Source organism: Argiope bruennichi, chromosome 6, assembly GCF_947563725.1.
Source record: "Argiope bruennichi chromosome 6, qqArgBrue1.1, whole genome shotgun sequence".
In the NCBI taxonomy this organism is placed as follows: domain Eukaryota; kingdom Metazoa; phylum Arthropoda; class Arachnida; order Araneae; family Araneidae; genus Argiope; species Argiope bruennichi.
In genome coordinates, this window is record NC_079156.1 from 134515598 (window position 1) to 134538974 (window position 23377).

Here is a 23377-nt window from a genome sequence, read left to right on the forward strand (position 1 = left end):
TTCTTCGGTGCCACACTGACAAGTCAAACTTTGGTCAAAGAAACAACTTTGATGCACAGAAAATACACCGTGGCCAGTGTATACTTGGTTAAGAAAAAAAAAATCCCCCTCAATTCGGTTAACCGAAGAGTTTTTAAGACTGAATTCATAGTAGAAAACGCACATTTTTAGACATATTCTCCATCGAGACTATAATTTGAATTAGAAGCTATGAATATGATATGAGAGATGGAAATCACGGTGGTATGCGTCTTCTTTTGAAATGATGAGAATGACACCTCGGCCGGTGATCCCTTTTTTTTCAACTTCCGCATCACCTAAACGTGAGTAAGTTCTGAATTAAGACGAACTTACATGAACCCATTCGAAACAGACAATGGGCCTTCAGTGATATTTTGTTTTGATCCTACTGACCTCAGTCCGTGAAGTTATAACACCAGACATTACGTCCTTTAACAGACAGAAATAGCAAGGTCACATTTTATCGAAGCAAATCAAATTTCAGGGACATTTGGTAAATTTAGCATCATTATTTTCTGCAATAATTGATCGGCAATTCTAATAAGAGGAGACTCTATAAGGCAATTACAGAAAGAAATGAGGGGAATGACAGTTTAAAAAGTATTGGAAATTAGAAGTAAAAACTATAAAAGAAAATTGAAAAGCACCGCTGATCAGATAATAACCATGGATAAATTCAGTCACACATGATTCAAAGAACATCTCAAAATAGTAGTTTCCAAAACTTTGCTTCCTCAATAAATCAGGGAAACATGTACAGTAGTTTTAAATAATCAATTTCAGAAGAGAATTAAATACCGCATTTACCGACATTTTTGTTTAAACAGAAGCGTATTGACGAATTAAAATTATTGCTATGGAAATTAAATGAGACTTTAAATTTCGCTCATTATAATTTCGTATCTTGTCATTTTCAGAAAGGAAATATATAATTTAAAATGCAAAATTATGGACTAAAAACTCGATGTCAGTACGAGGTTTGGTTCGTACACTTGTTTACGGCAGTCATTGATTAGGTACACATAAAGAATATCTAAGCTCATAAGTCGATCAGTTTTTGTCATAGAAGTGTGAATTATTTTTAGTCTAAGATTTTAAAGCTTCGAAAATATTTTACAAGATACGATTAATAGGGCGAAAAGACTGAATAAAAATTTGGATTTAATAATCTTTTCAGCGGTACATCAGTTGGCTAACTGAATATATCCATCCATCTCTAACGTTTATAAATGAACTATTCGAACGCAATAAGAGTAGACAAAATCTTTTGTGGTAACCATTAATTGACTACTCCTACCTGCTCGTAAGCACACGGTTAAAACTGAATGACCGAACCACCGCGACAGCAACACTGGCGGGAACTGTGGTTGAGTCCTAAGGTCCATCACTGGCAACGACACAACCCTTCTCTAGGGAAGTACTTCCCATCATCGATGGGAGGTAGCCAACCCCCGCCTCTTTCTATACCTACAGGGGAAGTGGGAACCAACCACCAAACCGGAAGCTAATCAACCGCATTTTTATGGTGTCCCCCAGTGGGAGCATGGTAAATACAAATAATAAAAATGCCAAAACCGTACCAGCTAATAATCTTATGTTTAGCAAAAGACAAAGCAGGTGCAAAATAAGTCAAATTTTTCTGTGAGTTTGATTACCCTAAATGAGCGTTCGTTAGTAAGCAAAACCAACTAACTTTGTTTGTTTGAGGGATTTCCGACGCTGCAGCTCGAGCATATAAGCGCTGATCCTTTCGTTGGAAGTCAGGAGTGATTTGAGGGCCTCCAGGGACTGCAGCTGGTAGCGACAGGCGGCCAGCAGCTTATTGGTGCCCTCCTGCATTTTGATCTCCAAGTCGATCTTCTGCTCCAGATCATACTCCTGTAAAGGGAGGAGAGATTATTACACTGTCTTTATAATTAAAACAAACTGCTTTATCTAATTACTAATACATAAATATTTATCTGAAAACTAAAATAAATATTTATAAATAATAATGATTACAATTTTTAATTATTATTTATTTATTAGTGTTTCCTAGTAACAAGATCTTTGAACTAGATATTCGTTACAGTTTTAATGCGAGTGCTTTTTTCTTTTTTTTTTTCCCTGAGTGGTTCTTTGAAATATGGTGAAATCCCGAATAAAGTAGCTTATAAAATAAATAAGGTTCGGCTGTAAGGGCTTTATGGAGATTAACATTAAGTAACAATATAATGGCGATGACAATAAATTTTGAAGGTTATTGAAGCTAACTTAAAAATTATTTAAACCAGGGGTGAGCAGACATTTTCAGGGTACGAGCTACTTCTAATTTTTTCAAGGTGCTGCGGTTCACCCAGAGGCGCAAGTCTACAATATTTATTATAACTTAATAATAAAGGCTAAAAATGCACTTACCACTATAACTACAAATATAATAATAATAGCCACAAATATAATAATATCAAATGGTGCAATTAATATCAAACAATTCAAAATACATTGGAAAATCATTTTTCATCTAAAGTTAGTTCTCGTAGTTATAGTTCGGTTATATGCCGTCCGCCAATATCTCGTTATATGATAACTAACTGCTAATCTTGCCCTGGACTCTAAGGGGTCGTCTGTGAGACGGGAACGATATGCTGTCTGAATTGTACTCATCGTTGAAAATGCAGATTCGCACAGGTAGGTAGAGTCAAAGAATCAAGTTAAATGATATGCAACTTTAAAAAAAAAAAAAAATTAGGATACGTCTATTCAATTCTGAACGTTATCTTTAGATTCTGAACAACGTGCTTTTAAAATTATGTCATTTTGGAGGAGAAAAATTTCACTTTCCTCAAGAGATAAAGATAATACTATGTCCCATAAACGTGTTTCTTTTAGTATACGCGTCTTAGTAAAGGCGGTCACCCCAAAATGTCTTGGTGGTCCACCGGTCGATGGCAGTCTACTTACTACCCACCCCTGATTTAAAGTCATAACATCAAAAATTAGGGTGGAATGAGATGAGATGGCCATTTAGCGGTTGGAAAGAGATAAAAATATTTTCCATGGGAGAATGAGAATATAGCCTTTTAAATGAAGAAATTTCACGAGAGTTTTTAAATGAAACATTTATTCAACTGTTTCAATTTAGAATATGTGATTTCTGTGACGTATTTCCTATGAATATTGCAGATTCTGAATTTTTTACAATGAATTTTAAAACTAGTAAACTTAAGAATTTTAGTACGAGAATAATTTTAACATGCCGAGAATAATTCTTGCCGAAACTTAAATTGAACAAAAAAAAAATTTAAAAATATAATAATAATCACTGCTGTCAACATCAGCGGCATTGATGAAATCCGACGCTTGCTTGGCTGAGTGTTTGGCTTTTTTATGGCGCAGAGTTTTGCCAAAAACTATCATCAATAATCAACTATTCATTATGCTGTTTACAGATATTAAGTCATATAATGACAAAAAAAAATCTTATGTAAATGCAAAAAAAATGTTAATAAAGATAACTTGTGTTAAAATTATTTATTCAGTGGAATTTCTTTATACTAGTGGAAAAGGAGTTTAAGAAAAAACTAAAAATGAATAACTAAATTTCACATTAGTACGAAAGATAATTACTATTAATTCTTAGTTACAACTAATTCAGAAATAAAAATTAACAAATGCAGATTGACTAACTTCATATTTCTAATTTTATTAAAATAGTAACTGATTGTTGAAATCATATATATGCAAAATGATAATGAGTTTTTCAGCACAACTTTATGTTTAGCAAAATTCTTCATGTGCAAATGAAAATATCTCCGCAAGAAAGTTAGTGCTCAGAGAATTAACACTATTATCTAAAACAAGCTTTAAATTAATTTTCAGAAGCATAAAAGATCTTTCGGAAATTAACAAACAACCTATAAACAACAGCAAAGAATATGTAAAAGTAATACGATTTTTTTTTTTTTTTTTTTTTTTTACAAATTCCATATTGGAATTGAAGTATGACATTTAAAAAATATATAAGCAAAAGTAGATCTAAGTATCAAAAGTTAAATTTATTGATAAAATCATAGTAATAAAAAAAATTATTACATGGGAAAATGCGTCTTAAGAAAACTAGGATATATTCGCAGAATAATCCAATGATATTCAAAGTGATGATGATAGACTATTTTTTAAAGAAGATAAATCTCGGATATTAGGTATTAAATGGTCTACAAATAAATAATAAATTTCTAATAAATCAAAAGTCACTTTTTAATAAAAGTTAAAATTACATAAGAAGTATATATTAAAATATATTTCACAAAAAAATTGTTTCAAAAGCTTACCAATCAACTTTCTACATTAGCAAGCTAATTGCAAATAAAAGCTAATAAAAAATCGCAATAGAATAAATTCAAATTGGCGTAAGCAGATAAGACTAAATGAAGATAACAGAATGACAATATTGTAGAGTATCATATTATTTAGTTTTAAAATAAATTGTAAAATATTAGCAAGAATCCATACAGCAAGTGATATCTTGAAAATCAATTTTTCAATGTATAATTTTCGCTAGACGTTCTATTGAAACCGAAATCATGTTTTCTTTCAACAGTAGTAGAATTCAAAAGTTATAACTGTCTTATACTAGAGAGTAGAAATGCCAAATCCTTATTCTTTATTTTTCAAAATCTCATTATTCTCAATACTTATGAAAATGATCGTTTGGTTCTCAATTTAGAATAAATTTTGGTCCTCAGTACACCAATGTCAATAATAAATTTATTTGATACAAAACAAGCGTTAAGAACAAAGAGGAATAAAGGCGACTATGCAAAATATTTTAAGAACTGTTCTAAATTATTTTCTCACGGCCAGATGCAAGTGTTACTAGCGGCTATTTGCATGGGAAAGTTTAATCAATTCATACTAATAAATCAGGAAAATTTTTCATTTTAAACAAATTTTATAAAAGGATTACAATGTTTCATTGTTAAAAGATTTTATAACACAAATAAATAAATAAAATTCGAGCAATTAAAGTAATTAAATGAAAATAAAAAATAAAAAAGTATTTTTATTAATCATATCTAATTTAGCACAAAAAGTAATGAAATATCGTGTGCATATGCCATATTCAAATTTGGAAAGTGAATCAATTAGGAAAAAGTAAATTATTATGATCTTTTTCGCAAAGAAATCTGAAAATGCGAAGTTTATACCAACAAAAATATTGTACATCAAAACATAAAACTTCATATTACAAATTTTGAAAAAATTAATTATTACATATGCTATTAGCAAAAAATTATATGCAAAAGAGTTTAATTTTTTATTCTCTCTAACGAAGAACAAGGCATATAAGAGCTAATATAAGAACAAGGCCTTGATCTATAGAATGCAACATGATAATAAAAAATAAATATGATAATAAAAATTGGATACATTATCATTGAACCGCAGACATGAAGATAAATAATTTACCTACCATTTTATATGACCCAAATATTGAAAGAAAATTAATTATTACGTTAAAAATTCTTTCTCTAGCAATCATAAATCACTTGAAATGTGACTGAGTGAATAAAACGAAGATGAAAGCGAAACACCTTACCATCAATCCTCGAAACGATCCCAGTGAAACTTAATGACAAACGACACTCAGCAAAAAAAACCTCGTTGACTACAAAACACAACACAAATTCATTTTTATTCCAGCAATTTTCCTCTGATATCGAGTCCAGCGTTCCACTTCTTCGAATCTCTCGATTGTTTTTGGCCAGCAGTTTTTGTTGTTTGCCGCGGAGACTTTTTCCCTTTCCATGGTAGGCTGACCAAGTTTAGAACATCGGACCTTGATGCTCGACCAGGGTCTTTGTCAAGCATGTCGCGCATCGCTATTCAAGTAGCGTCCGAGGGGAGAATCTTATCTCGAATATCGTCCGTAAAAGGTGGCCTACTTTCTTCTTTTTGAAGGTTCTTTCCGTTGCCATTGACATCCCTGAAGATAAGACCCCAGGGAAAAGGAAACACCGAAATAAATGTCGCAGATAGCGAGGTTTTTTTAGCGCTTCATCATCCGCCGCATTTCCTCAGGGCGGTCGAGGTATCTTCGAAATTATCAAGAAGATATTTAACGGCGTTTGGCTATTTGCAGATTCAAACATCTGGCCTAGGGTCATTGAAACACCTGCAGAGGGCTGTCACCTATTCCAGTAATAATTTTTTTTAAAAAAATCAGAAAATGTTTAATTTTAATTGAATGGTTAACTGATATACTAAATTTCTCACTAATAAAATGCGAAAATATCATCAATAATTCGAATATATTTTACTGAATTTAAAGTCAAAAGTAATAAATTTAATTAAAAACAGATTTTCTATATATGTTTTTATTATTGTTCAACTTTAGTTAACCTATCAAACAGCAGAAAATTATTTTCCACTTATAAATTTTGAGTTAAATTTATTCTCAAACTCACTGGCAAATTTTGTCACAGATACGGAATCAAAATATAATTTATTAAATGATTAACAAAGGAATGGTTCTGAAAATAATTAAACGGTACATTGTCATTGAGTACACAACAGTGCAAAACATTTTGAAACTATAGCACATTAGGAAGGGAGCGTAAAATCAAATACAAAACATCAATTTTATAACATAAAACAAATTATTTTAAATAAAAACATTTAAAAAACAATTTCCCTACAAATTCAAGAACTACACTGGCTGGATTAAGAACAAAATCATTATAAGGAAATGAAGATCCTTTCTGATGGGACAAGAACCTATATTTACTGCAAGAACTGCCCGGAAACTCAGCTCACACCGAGATACATCTTCGAGTGCCCATCTCTTACAGCAGATATATTAAAGCTTGGCTGGCTGCTGATGATGCATCCACTTCGGGAGATCCTTTAAAGTCATGAAGAGCCAACGCTGCGGCAGTGGTCCTCCGGACCTCTGACAATATCTGAGACTTTCTTTCTTCACTTTTTGCATTTCCATGGACACGACAACAACAACATTTAAAGAACACTTCTACAAGCGGAAATTTAGGAATATGGAAATATTCATGAATGGGCCACTTTGCAGAAGTCATGGTTGAGGGAATTCTGCAAAATGACTGAAAAAAAGGATAATTACAGAAATAGCTTTGAAATGTTTTTATTAATAATAAGAGGCCAATAACTACGAATGAATTAATACGCAGTGTATTAATTCACAAGTTAAAGGTTCACTTTTTTACAATAAAAAAAGTAGTTTTTTCCCCCTCCTACTTGGCATTAAAGTGCCTTTGTTTTAAATTTGTGATCGAAAGCTTTTTCCAGTATCTTGGGAGAAAGGAAAAAAAAAAAAAACGATGGAAAATCGAGAATTTACTGTACTTCAAAATAACAATATACAACGAAAAGTCGTTGAATAAAAAACACTCGTTTCTGACACAAACACGGGGGGAAAAAAAGACTAGCTCTAATCCGATTACTAGCACGTCAAATGAAGTCTCCCGTGAAATCGCTCCCCCCATAATAAATACAGAGGTAGATACGAAGAGGAAGGCAAATCACAGCTCACAAATCAATGGAAGCACTCACTTGGATACTCACCAACCCGACCATTATGGGTCTTTAGGTACGGTTAACTCGTCCAGTCCGCCCCTTAAATCACAGAGAAGACGACGCGTTCTCTCGCTTCTATGATCTTCCACTTATTGGGGCATGACAGCTTTCTTAGAGGAAGAAACCTTGTCCGCATTTCAAGTAGCCGATTGGCTTGTAGCAATGCGAAGACGTTCTTTAATTGATTTTCCAGAAGCGACCTTCAGCAACGATTTCACTGCCTAAATGACCGGTTTCGCGAAGTAAACACTCGATTTAGCATTAGGAATAAAGAAATAAGTTGGAGTGTTCGCATATCAGTTTAACACAATATTGCGTGCATTATGATTCATAATGTAGTTGTCATTGTAGTAGTTGAAAGTAATAAATAACTCAACATAATAAATAATTCGACAAAAGTTCGTTATTATTGGAATATTCTGGAAATTATTGCATATGTGGTAAAATCCAATAAGTATAATGCCAATTTGATTTCAAAATTATATTCTGATATTTACAGAATCTTTTAAGAAACACAATTCCTAAGAGTACGGTTAAAGTCGTAAAGTATGGTAAAAGAAATATAAAATTTCATTAAAGAATAAATATAAGTTGTGTATTTTAAAAGTGCGATAATGAAAGCAAAAAAAGTTCGGAAACGTCAAACGATATTTTCTAGATTCTTTGTGGGCAAGATTAATGAATTAAAAGTAAGAAACCAAACGATAAATTAGTAACGTTATCTGAAGGTGACGTCACTTCATAGAAATGACGAACATTAGTGAGTCAAAGCAAAAACGCTTCTCAGACTTTTCCTGCAGACCCACAATATTTAATATGGCGTCCATTATGCTTCATACTGAAGATACTTCACTACAGTAAGAAATGCAAGAGGAAGTCTAAAAGCGAGAACGCTTTTTAGACTTTTTCCTGCAGATTCATTGCAATTAAAATTAGCAACAGATGTATAATGTTGGTGGAAAAATCAAATATCAAATTTTATTTATTTAGGTTTTTTTTTTTCGTTCTCGGCTATGTAAATGGGTAGTCAATCTGTCAACGAATTAGTTCAACAATTTTATTCCGTTTTTCAATCGTAATGATAAAACAATATGCCACATTTTCTAGTCGTTTCTTTTTTAAAAGCAATCGTATCCACTGATAAGCTGTAAGAATCATATTAAATAAATTACATATTTCAATATTAATTGAATAAAATAGAACCCGATGCCAAATTTTAGCTTGCATACTTTCACTTTTCCATGCGAGTCTCCAGATGGAACTCGTATCCTCGACATTGGATTGGCTGATGTGGGATGCCGACCTAGTCCTATTTAAGTGGGCCCTAAGGACTCCAGATGTTACGATAAGCGATTTCTTTCTTTGAAATGACAACGAAAAAAAATCTGTACGTGCCTACTGTTGTCAGAAAATCGAATGTGAGCTAGCGCAATGACTGCATTATCTACGCTTTTACCTTTTACCAAAAGAGAGAAAAACATGTTCCAGCCTCTATAGGGGAACCACCTCAGAAATGCACACTGTTATATCTCTACAGTTGTAGAGATGAGGTAAATATCTCTACAGTTGCAGAATTTTAGTGACTATTCGAAATTTTTTGAAACTGAAATGTTTTCGACTTTTTTTGTGTATTATTTTTATACCTGTAATACATATTGAAATATAGTGAATTAAAATCTGATAATTGTTTTGAAGCACCCAGTATTTTTAATTTTATTAAGCAGCCTAGCACTGAACCAGAAATCAGACACTTTAAAATTTATCAATAACTAGAATGCTCGAAAGTGGATTACAAAATGCAATAAAAAAGTTTTCACATTTCAGAAAAACATCTTTTAAATGCCTTAGCCTGACAACAGATGTTAATTTTGTGCGAAGAATTTCTAGGGAGGAGCATGTTTCTGCGGCAAAGGAGGTCGAGGACATTAAGAGGGAGTGTCATTCACGGGATAAACATAGTTTATCTAGAATTTGATTAAGGAAATGTCACATTTCAATACAGCTATAAAGTGAGTTTTGTTGCTTTCCAATAATTAACGCTTTCATTCATAAATGTTGAAAAATAAGAAGTAGATTACCACTGAACTGCAGAAGAAAAAAAAGGAAAATCAACAAAGACCAGTATATTTCGTTTCTTTTTGAAACTTCATATTTTATTACTCATAATCAGAGTGATACTTTCCAAAGGAGAACAACTAATCTTGTTTATCTAAATTTCGAAAATGAAAATGGTATCCAGCCCAATATTTCATTATTCCTCAGTTTCTTTCCAAGTAATTTTCACGTCAATATTCTTTCAAAGAATATAATTGCCTTGATGGTATAAAGCACTTTTATACCGAAATTCAAGATGACTTGCCAAAAACGCTAAATTTTCAAAAAATCGTATATTCTCAACATCATTATTTCATTCGAAGATTTATAGGGTGTTGATGCTTCTAAGGTTATAAAGGTGCTGCAGTGGCTTGCGGAGATTATTGCAACTTCAAAACCAAAATGAGGGTTTGGTGCATATTAAATTTGATTTCAAGAGACAAAAGTCATTCCGCTGGTGTGGCATGGAATTATGGATAGAGATTGCTAATTTATAAATATCCACTCCCCATCTGATCTCAATTCGAGAATATGAGGTATGTCCTAAGATAGCCCTCGTGTAGCTTCAAAAGTGAACTTTAACTAAACTCAATCGAAGTTACAAACAACACATCAGCAAACGAGGAAGGATTAAGAATTGAAATAATAGATGGAAAAAATGCGATAATCTACCCTGATTATAGTCGAAGAGAAGAAAAATAAGTGAACAACTTTCCAAAAAAAATCATAGAAATAGATAATTTTCTGATATAATAAAGAAATAAAGGAATAGTAATTCCTACAGAAATTATTTATATTCATTACAGAAAAAAAGTTTTAATTTATGTCAATTGCAGTTAATTCTATAAAAAATTAATTTAAATATATCAAAAATAAGATCAGCCTGTACATCTCGGAATCTCAATTGTTTTCTTCGTCCAATAAAATTCTATACACAACACTTCTAAAAAAATGCAAATATCTGTGGCAGCAAACTTTACTATTTATGATCTCATTAATGTTATAATACAATATTCTTGTATTATACATTGTCATATAAATATGACACATTTTACCAAAAATGCATTGTATCCGATCTTAATAGATTTATAAATGGTAAAATGCCAATACCATGCAGTTGATTTTAGAGATAAAATCATACATCATAAAAAAATGAAGGGATTTTTTTAATTCCAAAAATGCACTAAACAGAGAAAGTAGACCAAATATTTTCAATACACCTTTTCTTCGACTTAGGCCATCAGCACTTGCGACCATAAAAGTAAAATGTCAAAATAAAACACAATTATTGTATTTTTGTTTACGGCACGTATAACAGAGGATAGATATACTATGTGTTTTCCTATCATGTACACTCAAATGTGTTTATATAACACATTTGAATGAAAATAGTTTGGTAAATTATAGTTCCAACATCCGGCTTGTCGGTAAGACAGAGCTCGTTGTAAATTGAAGACAGCGTGTACTTCAATAAGCGGTTCTCTCAACTTATTTTTGCATTTTCCCTGTCAGAAATATGAAAAGAAAAATATTGCAATCAACAAAAAATTCGACACCTTGTGGCACATTTTCACATTTGAGCGTTCCCTGAATAATAATAATAATAATAATAATAAAAACTGTCGTTGGATTTCTCTTTCAGTGACAATACACTCAATGACTTAAAAACAAAATATTCAACTAGAAAAATGAAATTTCGTTTCTAGCTTCAACACCGCTTGAGCTTGATAAGATAACTGCGCTCAAGTTGAAGCAAAAGTGAAAACACTAAAGAACAAAACCGAGAACCGGCAACTCATTCAGAACCCAATACCCTCCAAAATGCCAAACAGTGGCATCATGACGAACCCAAAGAACTACTTCGATTCCTTCAATTGCTCAACTTTTCCGACAGTTCTTTATAAAGAATATTTAAAAAGTGTTTTACTCCATCAATAAAATATGTTCTTTTAAAGATTCCATATAGCAAAGTATAGACAAAGAGCGTCAAAGATCTGATCATCTGTCGTTCTGTTTACTCGTATATACGTGGATCGATAACTCAAAACTGTACAGAACTTCATGATTAAATTTAGTATGTATTCTTGTGACCAAACTTATAAACATTATCACATTTTTATACCGAATCGGCCATAAGGAAGGTATCCCAACGTCACATCCGGGTTTCTTCAAGATACTACGCAACCTAAACGCACCGTACATTGTGTTATTCCGGCACAGGTCGTGTTATTCACATTCCGACTTTTGCTGTTCTTTTATGACTTGGAATACACACGGGAATACAAATTTTTACAAGGTGAATTAAAGAGAAAGCATTTTAAATGAAAAAGTCTTGAAGAAAAAAACCCGCTGGTTGTTTTTGTACATTTTAGAAATTAACTACTTTCTAAATACTGATAGTTTTTGTTCTTCAGTGTCTATTTTTATGTAAAGTAGGGAAAATGAAGAAGTACGGATTCTTACATGAATCAAGGCGAGAAAAGATTTTAAACCTTATTTCTGTACAATATTTTTCGGTCAGGTTGGTAGGCTTGTACCAACGGGTTTGGTGATCGAAAACTCGTCTGAAAAAAAAAATCTATAGAGTAGTTCCAGCAGCCTGTAAATTCTTAAATATCCAGTTGAATAGAAATGAACAGACACCGGCAAAAACGTTGTCGAAGATCAAAACAATAATTTTCGTAAAAATAGATGGCATCTCTCGGATTGACTGCCGATCCTATCCGTGCGAAAAACTATTTTCCCCGGTTTATCGACAGCGACACGCTCTGCAGAGACGCACAGGATGAAACGTTGGGCTGAAGAAACTGAGTTAGTGGGATGATGACCCGGTCTGATGGTTATCGGAGGCTGGAAAGGGCTGCTTTTGCGGGTGTTATCGAGGCTGACCTTGGCTCTGCGCCCGTCAAGCGACGCGTGGCTCTTAGAAAACTGAAAGCACCAACAATGCAAAAAAGTTTTAAACAATGGAAATATCGAAAGATATTAATAATAGATGCCTGATATGAATAAATGCTTTTGCTTTTTCGCTCTGTTTTACCGCGATGCTTTTATAGAGCAAAAGTTCTTTCATTGTAAACAAACAAATGTTTGATTTTATCTCAAAATTTTTTTTCTAGGTTACAGAGTTTTTCTTAATGTTATTTTCGAAAATGAATCTATTATTCGTCAGTTATATTTTTGAGTAAACTTCTACAGTCCAGATCATAAAATCTATATTAGAGTGCAATCGTTTTCTTTTTCTCATGCAATATACTTTTCTCTATATCGTTAAAGTATAAAATTTGGTTATTCCAAAAAATAATTAATTACTTCGCAATTGGTAATGTCACTTAAAGTGTGTCATATATTAATAATTGCACATATTAATTAATAATTCAATATATATTAACTAATTAATTTAGTCTATAAATTTATTAATGATATATAATTAAAATATAAGAAATAATTGGATTATTTGAATACAGAATTTTATTTATAAACAGATAAATAAATAATATAAATTATTTATAACAATAAGACTTACTAAAACAGCACTTTCAATTACATAGAACATTATCTAATATATGTTTTGTTTATATGTTGCGTATCACATGAATGTGTTTTAAGATCCTTCAATTTACAGTTTTTTTTTTTTTTTTTTTGGTTTTTTTTTAAATTTTGAGCTTAGAAGCTGATGATGCTAACATGAAATTTTAAATGGGGTACAGATAGTCATCCTATAAAATAATTCATTGAACTTTAAAATACAAATAAGTTTTTACGTTTTAACTGACTTGATCTGTTATCTTGTGAAATAACTAGGTATTCTAAGCAATAACGGATTTCACACCTTAACGAAAATATATGTTTCACAAAAAATTTTCATTTTCTACAACGGTATCAATTTATGCAAAAATTGAATTTGACAAGTATCATGTGAGCATGAATTGACTTATTACCAAATAGATATTTCAGAAATTAAAAATAAAGTTAATGTCCAGAAACTTTTAAAACAAAGCTTGCTTTTTAGATTCATGTAACGTTACGTTAACTTGGCGTTAATGTAAGTAAACTAATCTACAGACAATGTTGTAAAATTGCACAGAGCATTCACATGCATAAAACATTAATGTATAATGCACAGAAATCGCTCTTATTATTTATTATCAATGGCAACAGTCAAATGTAAACAAAACCATCGGACGAATTTCACATTTCTTCAATGAACGTTTTTACAGCTGCACTGAATTGAGCGCTTCACTTTGTTAATTAATGGAGCTGCAAAAAAGGTATTAGAAATGTTCTGGAGAGTGTTCACTGTGTCACCAAAATCAAAGGAAAGCGAATATAAAAGTAATTAAAAAGTAGGTTTTAATCATCGCCAGATGGGTAATCGTCATGACTGTAGAAATTGAATATTCATATCTCTTAAAACAATTATCTGGTAAAAATGTTCTTTGCATTTATTACCTTATTGTTTTACCTTCGTCTTTGTACTGCTTTAAGACTTAAAAATGTATCTTTTTAATGCTATTCAATTTTTCATTTCTGTACAATTTCCTCCTTACTTTTAATGATATTTTTAATTTGATTTGATACAATGTTTTTAAAATGTTATAATGGAATTAAAACTCACCCGCAAAAACATTCTATTACGTGCTTATATCAACTGTTAGTTCCAAAAAGTAGAATTTTCACTTCATCTTTTATTTCGTAATATATACACTTTTTAATCTGTGGGAAACTGATTCAGTTGGATTCGTTTTCCAGTCGTATCCAATAAACAAGTGAATTTTTTCATTTTATATAAATTATTAAACAGCCTAAAAAATAAATAAATTGGCCAGCAAACTAGTCACCAAAGACGGTTAGTATAAACAAAATAACTACTGTAATTGTTTCTTCAAGAATGGAAAAGAAATCATCCTCCGATATTCAAATATCCCACTTTTTCTATAATTACTGCCTATTTAAAATCCAAATAAGAATAATTGCTTAATCAGAGAAAATGTTTTCCTTTGAACTTTTCTTCACACTCTTACAACACGGCAACTTTTGTAATTAACATCGTAATATAATATAGAGAACTGAATATATAATCCTCATTTTTTTTTTTACCTAATAGATCGATAACCTAATATGTAAATACAGTTTCCTTTCCTGAGATCCATAACAAATACCATTCTACTAACTTCTTGCATTTTATCACATTTACATGTATACAGATGGTAAGACTGACTTCATATGGAAAAATTCCGTTCAAAATTTGAGAGGAATCACTAATTACGGTGTAAGAGGAATACAAAATTTTGCCCTTCATAGACAAACGTAACAACAGAAATGTATTTTTAAATTTCTGTCAATTAGCAAGGCAAAATGGGTCGATTCTGTGTTTTTTTTAGATCTAGAGGTCTTAAATTTCGATGAGTGCAAGCACTTCCTCTCTTTATATATTAGAATGAAGGATGCAAACAAAACAAACGAATGAATGAATGATACCGAAATTATTAAAAAAATCACAATACATCTTAACAATCGACATCTCCCATTTTATATGGCTTTTCTGTTAATAGCTATAATTATATACTATTTTTAATGCCTGTACACAGCCTTATATTTGAACGCGCAAAACGGATTTTCAGTTGTCCTCTCCTACTTTATTTAATCCGCTCGTATGTTTTGATGCCCAAACCGAAAACTCAAAGCGATAAAAATACCGTTGCGTTTTTCTTTTTCCTTTCTTTCTTTTCTTTTTCCTTTCTTTCTTTTCTTTTTTTAATACTACAATTTCATTGAACTACAACGGTGGTAACATTATAAATCTGAAATTGCACGAATATTTTCTGCAAATTAAAATAAATTAAATCCTTGAAGTTTGCGCATACACTTTACTCAACAACTCATCAAACCAGTTCATGTTTCACCTGAAGCATAGGTCAAAGAGACAACAATGAATTAAGAACACCTCCACATTGGATTTGAAGGCAACTGATGACTCTTTAATCGATTCCGCCGCCTCACAGCGCAGAAAAGATGTCAACATCGCCTCTTCGTGGCAGAACAGGAAATCCGAGCGTAATTGACAGACACTTCGGAGATGAAGCGCAAATACGGCCATTAAAACAAATATACATACACACAAAAAAGAAGTCACATTCTTGTACAAAGTGCACTGAGGATGCGATAAATGCCCGATCGAGACAAGTGACTCGATTAGGTGCTGAGGAGAAATTTGTGACCGACGGACAGACAGATTTATGGGTTCGTGGACGGTTTCTGTAGTGAGAGACGGATTTATGGTAGGGCATAAGAGTTCAGCGATACGCAGAGGATGCTTTGAGAGCAGAATGTACTCCACCAAATGTTGGTTATCCGGTCATAAGGGCGCAAAAATATAAGGAAGAAAAAGATAACTTAGTTTTGTTTTTTCTTTTTTGACTTGGTTCGAAGCCTACGTCGGTTCCAACCACTCTTTCTCCAGGAGAACAGTGATACCACAGACAGAATTCTTGAGCATCGATTAAAACGAAACAAAATGTTTTCATGCAATTTTTCTATCTTATAAGCAAAACTTTTCAATAAACAAATAAAAAAAATGAGAAGTTACAAAGCCAGTTAATATTAATTTTTAAGTTTCACTAAAATAAAATCTTCAGTTCGTATCGCATAAATTTTTGTACAAGCCTGGAATACATTTCAACATGGTTTTTCAGTAGAAAATCAACTCCAAAATACATCTTAATTAATTTTTTTCCAAAATACATTTTAATTAATTTAGTTTTGTACAGCTGCGCCCATTTTTTTAGTACGTACAGTTTCATTTGGAGATAAGTTTTTCTTCAAATGGTCAAGTAATTTCTTTTAAAAACCAATTTTTCTGAGAAATGGATTGAATTCAGAAAAATCTAAGATGTTCCACAAACATTTATGATGTATTCTCCATGCATAAATACCACTTTGTGACTGAAATTAAAATGCATTGAAACCTCTTTAGATAGTTGTTAAAATGTTCTTGCAAGGATGTCATTTTGATATGGTCATAATTCATTGCAATATATAAAAAATCTATAATTCAGAGCAGTTATTTCGACGTAAGTATTTTAACACCATAGGAGGAAAAAAAGATTTTAATAATATCGATGCAATTCATAAAGATTTGATTAAAATCCAACTTCAAGCATCAAGACTTTTGAAACAAACAGAAGTAAAATAAAACATTCAGTCAAGCTTTAGATTTATTCAGTCTTGCAAATTCCCTTTTCCAAAAAGAAAGAAAATTCCATATCCTGTTATAAAGTTATTCACAATATTGCGATATATCTAATATTGAGAAATGCATATTGCAATATGTTTTGTAGCTTATTTATAAAAAAGAAGTGATAGTAAATGATTATTCAAGAATTATTGGGGTAATAAAAATGTTGTAATTTCGATTAGGCATTGTTCAAATGCTTAAAAATATAAGAATACCAAAAATTTTAAAAACATTTTGGAATGTATTAAAAGGTGTCTAAAAAGATAAATATAATTGAATGTAAAAATAATTATTATAGCGCACTAAAAAGTAGACCTATATCGCTATAATTTATATCTACAGTAAGTAATCCATCGCATTTTTGAACTAGGATCGGATAACACGTATTTTCAGAACAGTATGCTTTAAATGACATATTAAAGAAGTTTTTATGCATTTCGAATTGCATTGTATCTGAGAATATCAATTTAAAAAATATTTAACAAAGAACTGCAAAAAAATCATCAATTTTTTTTTAAATTTATGAATTAAGGCCTGAATTTATTTTTTAGATCATTATTTTACAATGTCTTAAGTAAAAGCATTCCTTTCCAAAAAGAAGAAACGTGCAAGAGTTTAAAAACAATAGCCCTAAAATGCAGGAAACACTATAATAAAGGTAATTTGCATTCAAGTGTTACCATATTTTGTGGGAGAAAAAGGTAACCTGCATCAAGTGTTACCATATTTTATGAGGATAAAAATATAACCTGCATCAAAGTGTTACCGTATTTTATGAGGGTAAAAAAGTAACTTGCATCAAAGTGTTACCACATTTTATGAGGGCAAAAAGGTAACCTGCATCAAAGTGTTACCATATTTTATGGAAATAAAAGCTAACCTGCATCATATTTTATGGGGTAGCATCATATTTTCATGTATTATATTTTATGGGGTAGAAACATGTTTAAAGCTTCCGTTGTCCACAAGTTGAAAATCGATCAGCAAATATTCTAATCATATAAACCGAAAGAATTCAGTTCATTCATTACAACTTAATCTATTAGCACTAACAAGATACTCTTGCGACACATCAGCAGCAACAAGAAAATTCATTAGAAACTACTCGAAATACTTAAACAATTCCCGCTCAATTGTTGGCAACGAGTGAGCCAATTTAAAATGTTCGAAACGTGTAACCCGATTCCGCATCTGGGTGATCAGCGTGAGCTTGCAATTAACGAGGAATAAAAAATAAAAAAAAATCACACATGTAGATAATTACCTCACATTGGTAGGTGTACGGCAAGCGTCATACAGAGGAACACCCGGAATTTCTTACCTGTCACGAGGAATTCGGGTGGCGCAACTTTTCGGCGGTGGCAGCAATGAAAAAAAAAAAGTGTCAAGGTCTCACGTAACGAAAGGGTGGGCGGGGAAAAAGCTTCGATTCTCTCCATGGCGATCTAGGATTCGTGTTAGGAAAAATATAATGCTCGGTTGCTGGAGCTGTTCCGAGAACTTCAAGGATAAGTATTCGCTCATCCACCGTATATTTCTTTTGGATGGTGACTAACCTCCCCCCCTTCCCCTTCAGAGAGTAACTTCAAAAAATCGCCTTCCTTCAAAGAATTTTCGATTGTGAATTCATTCGAAATTAACACTGTTAATATAATCAGTAAAATTGTTGTCTCATATACTCCATCGGACGTTAACAACTCTGTACAAGCTTAAAAAGAATTTGGTTCGTGTGATATTAAAACCTGTCTTATGGCTAATTCGGATGTGCGTTAAAAAAACATATGGAGTATAAAGGTATGGTTTATACCCCATGCTATGTAATTATAATGTTAGTGCGTTTGCCAACGCCAACTATGATGTGTGTATTAAAAAATAACATTATGTCCGAGTGCCATTTATACTTGCTTAGTCACTGAATAGCGGAGGATCGTATTTAAGGAAAGCTAAAATACAGTAGTTCGAACTGTTGTGCGTAAATTTAATCAATTTATTTAATGTTGCTTGCGATGTTTGAATTCATCAGTTCATCCAATAACATTTCTTTTAGAACATTGAGAATCCAGAAAAAAACCTAGGGAAAAAATGCATGCCAAGCAGATAAAAAATTTTCACCGAATAAATTCTGAAGAATAATCCTTGATAATAAAAATTAACAAACCGTTTAACAACATGACTACTTTCTTCGATTTAAAATAATAAGCATACGATCGCACCGAATCACTCGCCCGATTCAGCAACATAGGATCAAAAATTATTGTAATTAAAAACATTAGTAAGTGACAACCCTACATATGTATTCATTTTGAAATACGAATTCATTTACAATATTTCGAAAAATAATGTAATTAAAAACATTGTATGTAAGTGATATTCCTACATGTGCATTCAAAGTATGAACTCATTTACAATATTTCAAAAAATGATATAATTAAAAATATTGTACGTGAGTAACATTCCTACATGTGTATTCATTTTAACTAAACAGTATTTCATAAAGCTTCATTGTTTAGTTGCAACAGAGTAGATCTTCAGGAACGAGACAAAAGAATGCAAGAAAAATTATTAAATGTACTTGTTTGGAAGTTTAAATTTTAATTACAATTTAAAAATAATAAATGCTTAGTTATAGTTCCTTTCCTAAACTCTACTTACATGGCGTCAGAATCTTATTATTATTTTTAATTACTAATAATTAAATAATTGAAAATTAGAAAAAGCAGCATTTAAGAATCACTGTGCAATGATAAGCCACACTAGTCCATCCCTCTTTACAGCTACAAAGTATGGACCACCATTGGCTCCGATAACTGTGAAAACACTTAGTGTTAAACTTTAAACTATGCAATCAGTCTTTACCAGTTTAAAGGCAACGAAAAACTATTCAATTTTCAATCTTTTTGTGTCAACGAAATTTTCCTTCCTCAATTTTTTTTTGCGAATTATTGATTTTTGAAGTTGCTTCGAACTTTTGAATTACTCTGTGCCTCTTTCAATTTAAATTGAAGGCTAACAACACTTTTATCCAACTGTGGTGAAAATCAAGAATCAACAGAACTGAAGTGAGAGCATGCAAATTCCAGCCAGTGCGCTCATGGCCACCGACAAGCGAAAGTTACGCGCGATCAGACTGAACGGTCCAGTGATCGAAGGGCTTTTGATGTTCTTAATTAATAGTTGGGAAGTAGGTTAGTATGCTCTCGAACTGCTTGCTTTTTTCGAAGGAATCGATTAGAATCTTTTTCTCACACGGTTGAAAGTGAAGACCTGAGATGCTGAAAGGCAGAATCTCCCGTTTAGTGGAGCGAGAAAATTACCCAAGTATCTCTACTTTCGTGCCCGCATCGTGCTACTTGCATTCATATAACACCTGTTGATTTGCGTGTTTGAATAATGATTCGTTGGTGTCCTGGATCTGTGCCTTGTTTATCTACGAATCAGCTTAATTGCTAGTGAAACAGACATGAGCATGGCGTGTGATATTCATACTCTTTTCTTGCGGTCATTTAGAAATTTAAATGATTTTTGCGACAGTCGAAAAGATTATGAAAAGAATAACGTGATAACTCTGAAAGATCTAGAGTGGCACTAACGAACGTGTGAAAACAAGGATTGTTTCATTATAATAAATGCGTGCGAGGAAATAAATGTAACACTAAAAAGTTTATGCTTTTACGTCACATTTTATGATTTCTTTTTATATTTTTATCAATAAACCAATCTACAAATATTATTCCAAACGTAATGTATAAATTTGGTTTTTATTTAATCCCACGCTGGCAATGACCCATAATTAATTTACAACTGTGGGGTCATTAAACGGTTCAGTAAAAAGTCCGAATGAGTGTAACAGTCATTTATTTACAGGTTACATTACACACAGACAATTTACATACAAAAATCTATACATAGTATAAAATGAAGTCTCCTGAAAGCGTCTGTATGTTTGAAAGAGAAAAACTCGAGAAATACTTAACTGATATTGGAGATATTTGCACCATTTTGTAGGGCATTTATTGGGGAAGGTTTTAGTATATTGAAGTCATATCAAAATAAAAAATGGCGTCTTCAAAGAAGATGAACCGATATCAATTGCTGGTTTTAAGTATTAGTTATACGAGCCTGCAAAAAATATCCGAATGAACCGAATTATTTAGAAGTATGAGACATGGCTGGACCATACATTCCTTAAGGTAACACTGAATAAATTTACAGCACAAGAGCTGCACGAACGCACACATTGTTGCTATGACGGAACATAAGGAACCGACTGGAATACCCGTCGGGCAATTTAGACCATGTGACTGCACGTCCAACATTTATAAAATGTACTGGAAACTATCTATATTAATTATCATCTTTGCCAGTCTCATACTTCTAAATACAAAAAGTCATTAACCTGAATTAATTATTTATTAGATTCTGTATTATTAATTGCAAACTCAATCCTATTTCAATCCATTCTAACGCCAGAAAGCCAACTCTTAACTTGAAATCCGAGTACGACCGTATAATTTCTACAAGATCAAAATTTCTTTTTTTTAAAAATTATATACATATGGTTTATACAAAACAAAAAGAGAAATAGCCTTTAATTGTTATGAATATAAATTAGATTTCACTTTGAATCTAATCTTTTAAACAGGAAAAAATAAGCATCTGTTTTTAGCACCTGTTTTGTAATATAGTTCACATTTTTAAAAGTATATAATATGAAATGTCTGTTATTGACATTTAAAAATAGCAATTCCCGGTGGACTTTGAACAGTTGTTTCGTATGGCACGCGATTTCCAACGGAAAATACCAATCACAGCGTTTTCGAATTTATAAGAACATCTTTTTCGGAACTTTTATTTCATCTTTATCGACATTTTTCTTTTGTTGCAGAAAATTTTGTAAGAGCGGTGATAAAAAAGTTTTTCCACGTCAAAAACTTACAATGGGAATATCTGTTGAAGTGAGAGATAAACGGCGATAAGGAAAGAATTTTATACCAGAGTATTTCTTTTATCTAAAGTCAATGGAAAAGGTTTCATTCAACGGATAAAATTCTTACTCAATGAGAATTACTGTCCCAAGTAATTTATGTACAAATAGGAGAGTAATTAACTCTTTATATGTAGCATAATATCAATTCATGTATTTCATTTATGAGAATTAAATGACAATATGAAAAATTAAACGTTTCTTACTGATAAATAATAAAAATGTATGACAATTGAGTCCATTGATACATCAATTTAATTAATAAAATATTTTGCAAAAATGCTTCAGAAACTAAAAACACATTTTCACTTTCTCTTGCTTTAATCTTACCAAGTGGTTTGCAAGCACGTTGGGCGTAGTCTTTTAAAGACTGTGGCGTGGCGATGAAAGACAGGGGGCAATATTAAGGGGCGTGCCAAAAGAATAAACAGAAGCACATTAATTTAATTGCATAGCACCAAATCAATGAGAGAAGATGATCAAAATACTATGTCCAGCCACTGTTTGAAAAGGTGTAAGGGAAAGAAATTTAGGAAAAAAAATCAATTAATGATGAAAACCCTAAAGAGTTAAATATTTAAATAAAACCGTTTCTAAAAACGTTTGATCAGTGTACTAAAAATAATTTTTTATTTTAATTATTTTTTCCTTTGTGATGTTTATAACTCATAATTTTAAATGTTTTGTTTTGAAATCGATTTTTGTTTCTATAATGCGTTATCAGATAACTCATCGCGTATAGATGAATTTAAATAAATTAAACGATCAATCACGAGTAAGTTCCAAACATATTTAAAAAGTATGTTTTCATAAACCACTCATGAGCATATAATAATTGAAAATTCCAGCACGGACAATCATTACCAAGAAAAACAAATCAAAATCAATAAAGGCATTTCTTTTAAATGTAGGCTGATAATTTAAAAATTTCTTATTTCTAAAGCCCTCTTTAAAAATAAATGCAGAACCTAATATCTAACAAATCTAGTTTAGTTTTGCTTTAGTTATATTAACGTCTCGTTTTAAAGCCACACTAGGGCTATTTTGGGACGGATCTCGTCATTTTGAACTGTGGTCAGATGGCGAGGACGATACATGAGCTGGCACCCCCTCTCCAAACTTTTACATCACACTACCGGGAGGACGTTTCGCCTCGACGAATTTAACGGGCACCAGACCTGCTTACACGACGATTCTTCGGTGAAATCGGGTCTCGAACTAGGAACCCACCAAGTCACTACGGCCCTTCTAACAAATCTAGCATCATCATGTAAAATCGACCATCACACAAAAATTACTTAAAAACGATTTTCCAAGAATTCTAAAGCACATTTGAAGAAGAATCAAAATCAACAGAAAACACTAACCGAGAAAGAAAAGTGAAAATAGTTATGAAGTATTTGAACACACATACCGCAATAACATAATTACCACACGCTGTCTCTGCAACTATA

The 23377-nt window shown here is 31.9% G+C and overlaps 1 protein-coding gene across 6 annotated transcripts in view; it reads right to left on the reverse strand.

Annotated features, from left to right (window-relative positions):
• Positions 1-23377, reverse strand: part of LOC129971409 (rhotekin-2-like) — a 112985-nt gene that overhangs the window by 19345 nt on the left and 70263 nt on the right. For 3 of the 6 annotated variants that reach the window (XM_056085155.1, XM_056085156.1, XM_056085154.1), the window contains exon 2: positions 1715-1899. In XM_056085155.1, coding sequence (XP_055941130.1) covers positions 1715-1899 — 185 coding nt within the window. Of the gene's footprint in view, positions 1-1714; positions 1900-5599; positions 5863-7584; positions 7734-23377 lie in introns of those variants that run through there. The other 3 variants (XM_056085158.1, XM_056085157.1, XM_056085159.1) reach the window with 3 other exon arrangements.